Below are 9,509 nucleotides of genomic sequence, written 5' to 3'. Positions count from 1 at the left end.
TTACAAGCAGGTTGGAGGTCATCTCAGGTACGGAGATATTTTTCCCCTTACCCCGTATAACACCCCAGCCTTCCTTATGGGGCTACTCAGATCTGTGCCAGCTATTTAGCTGGCGCAAATTTAAGAAGTCCGTGTAGGACTCCAAGGTCCAGGAGTGGGGGTTATTTGGCTTTCGTTGAAGGCAACTTTCCAGCTACGAATTTTCAAAATAACTTCAGCCCTGGCTTTTGTGAAAAGATTGTGCACTGCTTATCTTCTCCACCTCAACAGCAATCCACAGCTATATCAAACCTGGCATTATAAGCCAATTTCTATTCGTAAGAAAAGTTATAGAACCTCTTGTCAGCTTACTCAGCAGAACAATTACTATACACACTACAGACTCAAGTTCTTGAATTATTCAGTACAACAACTCAAAACCAAATTCATGATGGGTATTAAAAAAGGCAGGATCTATCCTGATGTGACCTCTGGCTAGATACTGAAGAGCAACTCCCCAATTCTCATTTGGTTTTTACAATCTCTGCTTTCTAACTGCTTGGACCCCAAATTCTCAATCTCCTTCACATGTGCAGTGTTTAGTCTGCATTCCTTCAGGAATCTGGGGAACTGGTTGGGAGGGAGCAGATGCAGCAAAATGTTAAGAAGATCTCTAAGGGAGTAGAATAGAAAGGCAGAGACGTGCATGAGGACATAGAACCTTTTGTTTCTTATGCTGAACTATATAGGTGCAGATGGCTCAGTCTGGAAGAACAACATTATCTAAGTGTTATCTAAGCAACAACTTATCTATAACTCAAGAGATGCACAGATTAGAAAAATGCAAGAGTCTGTAAAACAAGAATGCTGCATTTTATTATTAGTACAGCCGCTGGGGTTTTCCCATGGTACTCTTGATATACAAGGCACGTACATTTTGCCAGTTTTTCTTGAGCAATGATACTAGGAAATTTATAGCCAAATGAATGTTGTAGACCAATTCATCTTCTGCCATTTTAACATGGCCAACAGCAACAGCCAGACAGAGCACCTAAGAGGAGAAATTTAATACACATTTAATAACATTAAGTACAAATTTAATATTACAAATAGACACAAATGCTAATAGATGTGTAGTTATCAGCAAGTGAAAGCTAAGCAGTTGCCTTCCGGCAGGTAATTCAGAATTTCCATTGTTATGTTCATGATACATATAATATGTGGTTAAATATTGATTTCCGACAGTGCCTTCACAGAACATCTCCAGCCTGGTCTAGACATAAGTAGGGCTACGGCATAGACTTTCATAAGGGTCAATATCAAAATCTTTATACATTTTTACCTTTTTCATCTGAAACTTGATAGTGGACTTGACTTCATCAGCTTTGGCCACCATGTTCTCATTGTGAGTGAGGAGAGAGGGAAACTTGCCAGCTTTGTTCAGGCCTGGTCCCAAGATTCGAGGAATCTGTTTGATCAGAGATTCAGATGCCAAGAAAGCATCATACTTCTTTGCTGTAAACAAAAAAAATGACAATAAATAAGTGCTCTTACATACTCTCTTTAAGTCTAGTACAAAGTTGAACTGATCCTAGAAGTTATACAAAATCAGTTTTTCTTCTTTGATGGAATAACGAACACAAGCAGCAGGAATAAAGATCTGTGTACAACTACAACATAATGTACTTTAAAGCTGCTACAAGTGTAATTAGATTTGTATAAACAAGGCACCTCCCATGTAGGAATTAAACAGGCAAACTTTAAGTAGTTTATAACATGCAACAATTCTGTGTGAATTTTTCCACAAATATTTGCACTGGGAAATCAGAATCCTGGATTCTATGTATAAAGTCTGAACTTGCACATTAACATTCAGGTCATACATTCAGTACCTTCTAAAGAAAGGTACTGTGTAAAGAAAGGAAAGTGTAAAGTCATGCACACTGGGGCAAAAAATCAAAACTTCACATATAGGCCGATGGGTTCTGAGCTGTCTGTGACAGATCAGGAGAGAGATCTTGGGGTGGTGGTGGACAGGTCGATGAAAGTGTCGACCCAATGTGTGGCGGCAGTAAAGAAGGCCAATTCTATGCTTGGGATCATTAGAAAAGGTATTGAGAACAAAACGGCTAATATTATAATGCTGTTGTACAAACTGATGGTAAGGCCACGCCTGGAGTATTATGTCCAGTTCTGGTTGCCGCATTTCAAAAAGGATATAGTGGAAATGGAAAAGGTGCAAAAGAGAGCAACTAAGATGATTGCTGGGCTGGGGCACCTTCCTTATGAGGAAAGGCTACAGCGTTTGGGCCTCTTCAGTCTAGAAAAGAGGTGCCTGTGGGGGGACATGATTGAGACATACAAAATTATGCAGGGGATGGACAGAGTGGATAGAGAGATGCTCTTTACACTCTCACATAACAGCAGAACCAGGGGACAGCCACTAAAATCGAGTGTTGGGAGAGTTAGGACAGACAAAAGAAAATATTTCTTTACTCAGCGTGTGGTTAGTCTGTGGAACTCCTTGCCACAGGATGTGGTGACGGCATCTGGCCTGGATGCCTTTAAAAGGGGATTGGACAAGTTTCTGGAGGAAAAATCCATTACGGGTTACAAGCCATGATGTGTATGTGCAACCTCCTCATTTTAGAAATGGGCTATGTCAGATGCAAGGGAAGGCACTAGGATGAGGTCTCTTGTTATCTGGTGTGCTCCCTGGGGCACTTGGTGGGCCGCTGTGAGATACAGGAAGCTGGACTAGATGGGCCTATGGCCTGATCCAGTCGGGCTGTTCTTATGTTCTTAGAAGTTTAAGTAAAGCAAAATACACCCATTAGAGTTTCCCCAACATACATTTACACCCACAATTAAAAGAACACACAAACAGCAAAGTACAGAAGACTTACATCAAAGGCTGAACAAATGTTTACAAGATAAAATAAAAAAATAATAATAACTTTATTTTTACCCCGCCTTTCTCCCCGAAGGGACTCAAGGCGGCTAATTATGATTATATGGAGCACAAACATGAGAGAGCATAATAATCTTTTCATAGTCCATGATTCATAGAAGAGTGTGATTATACACTCTTTTTACAGCCTAGAAAGACTTGCAAAGTAAAAACACCACAAAATTCCACAAACCAGCAGTAGTGTGCTTTGAAAAAGCAAAGAATCCTAAATCCTAATCAAAACCCATACAGGAGCCATGCACAGTTAGATCTTTGGTTCAAGGGTTTAGTTTATGTTCAGCCCCCAGGGAAAAAAAAGACACCATTTATATAAAGATAAACACAAGTTGATAGTTCATCCCATTTCAGGGCTTGAGGAAGGCCAACAATTGTAACACACACTAAATCAGAGTGATAAAATAAAAATATAGAAATGTGTTCAAATTGTCCATCCTGGCTTAACTCAGGTCCATTTTTAAAAAGCCCAACATTACATTAATATGGTGCAAGTTTCCACTGAGCATAGTAGTACTTCTGAGATTATTAAAGCATTTGGTTCCAGAGGAGTGTGTCACAAGTTTCTACATTTGTTCTGCAACAGGCTAGATCGGTTTTTCCCAAACTGTGAGTCGGAACCCACTGGCGACCCACAACTGGTGGGTCACCAAAGACTATAGGTACTGTAATTACCCTGCAAAGAGCTGAGCTTGAGTTTGCAAGAATGTGTAAATATGGAGATAAATGTCTTTTTCTGGTTATTACATACATTACTACAGTATTACATACACTGGGACCCACTTTTTAAAATGACACTCTATTGGAACCCACCTAGGTTTACCAGACTTTTAAAAAAGGAGATCTAGAAATATATATATTATATAAAAAATTTTATAGATAGATAGATCTAGAAATATAGAGTATCATTTTAAAAAGTGGGTCCCAGTGCTAAACAGTTTGAGAACCACTAGGCTAGATACTAGCACATTAATACTCACCTACCTAAATACTCTTTTAGCAAGTTTACTCACTGACATAGAAAGTTTTAGACCTTTTACTGGTCCCATACCCAATTTTGCTCACCAAGTTTCTTCACTAGCTTCTTGTTCTTATTAAGTTTCTTTAGAGCCTCTATATCCATGTGAGGCATATCAACTGCTTTGGCCTCATCACAGTGCTGCTGGTCCCCCAGCACACAGATTGAAAATTTAGGTCGTGGAGCTGACTTCAGCCTGAGTGAGAGAGAGAGAGAGCATCATCATACAGTGCTAACTACCTGCAGTAGTACAAATCTATAACAGAAACTGAAGTCATGACTAAAACCTCGTACCAGCCACATAGCAAGATTCACAGCCCAATCCAATGCAGGTTTATTCAGAAGTCCCACTGTAGACAATGGGGCTTACTCTAAAGGAAGTGTGTATAGGGTTGCAACCTTAGTCCACCAGGGTCTAAACCAGGGGTGTCAAACATAAGGCCCGGGGGCCAGATGCGGCCCGCGGAAGCTTTTTATACGGCCCTCAGGCTTTCAGCTGCTGAGTAGTGCTGAGGTGTTAGTGCTGAAAGGGCAGCTCATATGAAAATTGGGCTCTTCCATATCTTGAAATATGATCAAGATTCATATATTTTCTCTTTTGTTATTTGAAGATAATGAGTTCCTAAGTGAGAAAAAAGTGTTTATTTTTGGTTATGATCTGTTTAATGACATCACTTCTTGCCTAATGACATCACTTCTGACCCTCAGCAGGCATCATGAATGCTATGTGGCCCTCTGTATGAAATGCGTGACACCCCTGGTCTAAACAGTGTCTAAAGAGGCTGGTGGGATCCACAAGAGTGCTTCACCACACACACACACACACACACACCCTCATGCTTTAAAAACCAGGACAGGGGTCCATCCAGTCACACCCACTTTCAAATAGGGATAAATTCTGCATTAGAAAATGCAGAACATGCTCCTAGCTTATTTAGCAGTCAACAAGTTTTATTATTAGCCATGCAGGCTGAAAACTGAGTTATATCAAAAGTAATCAAACCTGACAGTGCCAGAAAAACGCTTGTCCTTCTGTGGGTCATAGTTTTTCAGACTGACTTGCAATTCCACAGACTCCAAGAACCTAAGAAGAGAAGGCAAGACAATATTTACATTCATCTCCCCATAAGACCAAATTTGAGACCAAATACCACAAAAATTTAACCATAGAAGTAAATATTCATCCTTGCTAACAGGGCAAAGAACACCCTTTAAAAGAATAGTACTCATATTTAGAAAAGGGGAGAGCAACCATCCTCTTTCATCCAAACATAGCATCCCTTCACTGGCTGTTTGCTCGGGTCCCTCTTGCATTTTGAAAAAGGGGAAACAATTTTTTTAATTTATTGTGCTACACTTTAAATCAGTGTTTCTCAAAATGTGGGTTGGGACCCACTAGGTGGGTTGCGAGCCAATTTCAGGTGGGTCCTCATTCATTTCAAAATTTTATTTTTAATATATTAGACTGGTATGTGACTGCATTTGGCAAAATGTTACAGGTTTGTACTTTTAACAGGCTACTATGTATAAGCTTTTAACAATGACAGTCACTTCTGGGTAAGCGTGGGTAGAATTTCAGCCTAGGATTGTTAAAAATTTTCCTGCTTGACAATGTCACTTCAGGCCATGACATCACTTCTAGCGAGTCCTGACAGATTCTCATTCTAAAAAGTGGGTCCTGATGCAAAACGCTTGAGAACAACTGCTTTAAATGCTTTGTGAACTTTTTGTGTTGAAAGTTGATATATAAATATTTTAAATATTAGAAAATAAAACACAGCTTCTACTACTTTTCACAAAGTCATCTTTTCAGGAAAGCTTATACACACACACAAAACAGAATGATGTCAAAGAGTTCATACTTGCGTGTTTTTGTCTGACTTCCCTGAAGAACTTCTCGCACTGCTTCGTACAGAGTATCACGAGAAACTTTGCTGCTGTAGATATGAAAAGCGCACACACAAGTCATACCCAAGTCATACAAATAAATATAAATCAGGCATCATTATGCAAAGTAAATATAAAGCAGGATCCATTCTGGAATAGCAGAAACAACTGCAAGTAAATCATCAACCATGTGGTATAATGGACACTTCTCAGAAATAGACATTTGAAGGTACTTTCTCCTGATTTTAGAAATGGGCTATGTCAGATACAAAGGAGGGCACCAGGATGCAGGTCTCTTGTTATCTGGTGTGCTCCCTTGGGCATTTGGTGGGCTGCTGTGAGATACAGGAAGCTGGACTAGATGGGCCATTGGCCTGATCCAGTGGGGCTACCTTTATGTTCTCCAGCAGCTGCACGAATGCTTACCTCAGTCACCATTCATAAAAGTGATTCATAAATTCATCATTTCATTCCTTATGAAAATGAAAAGGGAGGTGCCAGTGTTAATTCAGCTTCCCTTAGCAATAACAGCATATAGCTGCACTGCAAGTCTCAGAGCTTGACAGGGTTGGCATGAGATATAACCTGGGAGGAGGACTCAGCTGTGTTTTATGGCTATGCTAATGTTTGCTCTGATTCTATACACCCCCCTAAAAGGGTGCCCCCCCCAAAGTGACACTGTAGATCATTGTGCTTTTGGCACCAAGGAAGGAGGGGCTGTTACTGGTTGTGCTTGGCCAAGTGCGGACAGTCACCCTTCCCACTCCAGAGACATGGGGGGGGGGAGTGGGGAGCGGTTGGGAAGGGTTCAGCCAGGAAGGGGGAGGAGGGCAGAGGCAGGAGCCTCCCTAGATAGAAGGAAGATGCTGTGGGTGGGGAGGCAGGTGAGGCAGAGCCTCCCTACCCAAGAGCTTCGAATAGCAGCGCCGCCTTGCGGTACTCCGGTAGGGAGGCTCCGCCTCACCTGCCTCCCCACCCGCAGCACTTCCCTTCTACATTGAGGCCTCCATGGGGCCATCCACAGGCTCAGCTCCAGGCCCTCCTGCTACCCCGCCCCCCAGGGGAAGAGTAGTTCCCTCAACAGCCTCCTGGACCTGCCCCCCTAGGCTGGCGAGCCCCTGCCGTGGGGGGGGGGGGAATGACCACAGGTGAGCAAGCCACGTCGCCCAGTCGCAAGCAAGTACCTCATGGTGGCTTCTCGACGGCGACCGGAAAAGGAGGACGGAGTTCCGGTCTCGCGAGAAGTGCGAGAGAGTGAAGGGGAGGGGCAAGGAGGACGGGCCGGGCGGCAGGCGTGCATGCGTACAAGCCACTGCAGCGTCTTGCACGCTTGCGCGGTGGGGCGCACTTGGGTTGTGCGAAGGGCAGACAGAGCCCTAAACCAGCAAAGCAAGTTTAGGCTGCAGTTCTATCTGCACTTACCTGGGAGGAAGCCCCATTGGCTATAACGGGACTTACATCTGAGTAGACATGCAGAGGCGTGGGTTCTGAGGCTGCCATCCTCTCCACACTTACCTGGGAGTAAGCCCCATTGGCTATAATGGGACTTACTTCTGAGTAGACATGCAGAGGGGTGGGCTCTCAGGCTGCACGCCTATCCACACTTACCTGGGAGTAAACCCCATTGACTATAATGGGACATCTGAGTAGACATGCATGGGATTGGGCTGTTTTAGCATTGACACGCAATGTCTTCTGACACCTTTAACACAACCACAAACCTGCCAGAGGGTGAAATTCTGTCACATTCATCCACATGAATGCCATTTCTCATCACCACATCCTGTGGCAAGGAGTTCCACAGACCAACCCCATGCTGAGTAAAGAAATATCTTCTCTTGTCTGTCCTAACCCCCCCCCCAACACTCAATTTTAGTGGATGTCCCCTGGTTCTGGTGTTATGTGAGAGTGTAAAGAGCATCTCTCTATCCACTCTGTCCATCCCCTGCATAACTTTGTATGTCTCAATCATGTCCCCCCTCAGGCACCTCTTTTCTAGGCTGCAGTGGCCCAAACGCCTTTCCTCATAAGGAAGGTGCCCCAGCCCAGCAATCATCTTAGTTGCCCTCTTTTCCACCTTTTCCATTTCCACTATATCCTTTTTGAGATGTGGTGACCAGAACTGGACACAATACTCCAGGTGTGCCCTTACCATCGATTTGTACAACTAGCATTATACTAGCCTTTTTCTTAGATACATTTTCTAATGCTAATTCCCAAGCATGGAATCAGCTTTCTTCCTGTAACAAACTTTCTGTGACAGTGGTTAGGTCTGAACTAGTCTAAATAGGACATGAAATTTGCTATTTTGCTAACTTGCCAGAGAGTGAGCCAGCCTGAACACACTAGATTGCACATTTCTTTTGCCACAGGGCTCCTCTCCTAATGGACTGTGATAGACTTCCCCTGTTGCTGCTCCTGCGGGAGTAGGCAAAATGAAGTGAACTGTAATGTAATGCTATACAGTGACTAGTCAACCATCCAGCAGCTGCCTTAATTTGAGAGCACCTCAAGGAGCGGGGTGGTCGTGAAAGTGAATGCCATTCACAACTTTAAGTGCACATAAAGTTTTAAGAATATGTGAGACCATTTTAATCTAATATTCAATATTTACAATTAGAGAACAAGCACATGGACACAGCTCGATCCTAAGCTTCCTGACACCCAGAGGAACAGCTGTGACAAAATGGTGACCACTGTGTCCTGTGGGTGTTGGGAAGCTGCTGGAGCTCTACTCCGGACCTCGTTTGCCTCTTTCCCCTGAGAAACTGCACAGGCCGCCACCATGGGGCCTCTCAAGTCTGTCCCAGCTATTTTGCCTCCACCGGTCCCATACCCCCTCCTGGGCCAGTTCCTCCCACCCCAGAACACCTCCCCACTGCCTGGCAGTCTCACTCACCTGCAGATAGTGTTGGGTCCAGTACCAGTGCTCCCTTCTCCTCTGGTGCTGTAAACATGCTTTATGAAATATATATGTCACCTAGCGCCAGCGCTATGGCCCAATAGGATTGGGCCCTTAAACCTTCCAATAATAGGGCCACGACTTGGAACATTTTGTCACCTCTTAATCCCAGATGGCCACTTTATTCTCTGGTGATGAAATGGTTGTTTAGAATGTACCAGGTGGTGTAAAGAAAACAATACCAGAACCATCAAATAAGAGCACTCAAATCTCAAATTTCACCTTTCATATAATTTCAGATGAATGATGTTCGAAGTTCTTATAAATACTTAAGTTTTTATAAGAGTTAAGTATTTAACATTTATAATTGTTTTTGCTATGTTTTTGCTTAGTCATGTACATTGATTGGTGCTATATAAATAATTATAATCACCCTAGCTGAAACCGCTGTAAATATTTCCATTTACAATCAAGTAAATTTTAATCGAATATTGTACAGATTTTGAACATTTAGCTAAAACATCTTAAACCTACAAAGGAGCTTACACTTTTGGATTAAACCCTCTCCCACCTTGTGCTTCTCACACTATTTGAGGAAACATATTTTCACACATAAGATTTCAATTGTTTCTTAAACGCTATTTAGATATAGCATACTTGCTCAACAGAAAATCTCCATGTAGGTTCAAAAAAAAAAAGCACACCACAAAGTATGAAGATAACATGTTTATTTTTGTTGCAGTTAACATTTGGAATTC

At 42.6% G+C, this 9,509-nt stretch overlaps 1 protein-coding gene across 1 annotated transcript; it reads right to left on the bottom strand.

Moving 5' to 3' along the window:
* Nucleotides 1–831: 831 nt before the first annotated feature.
* Nucleotides 832–7,095, bottom strand: LOC136648793 (large ribosomal subunit protein uL1-like). The gene is made up of 6 exons (XM_066625028.1): nucleotides 7,034–7,095; nucleotides 5,825–5,899; nucleotides 4,966–5,046; nucleotides 4,010–4,158; nucleotides 1,322–1,494; nucleotides 832–1,030 (listed from the first exon to the last, which is right to left on the bottom strand). The coding sequence occupies exons 1-6, from the start codon at nucleotides 7,036–7,038 to the stop codon at nucleotides 860–862; spliced, it is 654 nt and encodes a 217-aa protein (XP_066481125.1). The 5' UTR covers nucleotides 7,039–7,095; the 3' UTR covers nucleotides 832–859.
* Nucleotides 7,096–9,509: the final 2,414 nt, after the last annotated feature.

Source organism: Tiliqua scincoides, chromosome 4, assembly GCF_035046505.1.
Source record: "Tiliqua scincoides isolate rTilSci1 chromosome 4, rTilSci1.hap2, whole genome shotgun sequence".
Lineage (NCBI taxonomy): Eukaryota > Metazoa > Chordata > Lepidosauria > Squamata > Scincidae > Tiliqua > Tiliqua scincoides.
The sequence above is the reverse complement of the archived record's forward strand: the minus strand, read 5'-3'. Positions and strand labels throughout refer to the sequence as shown.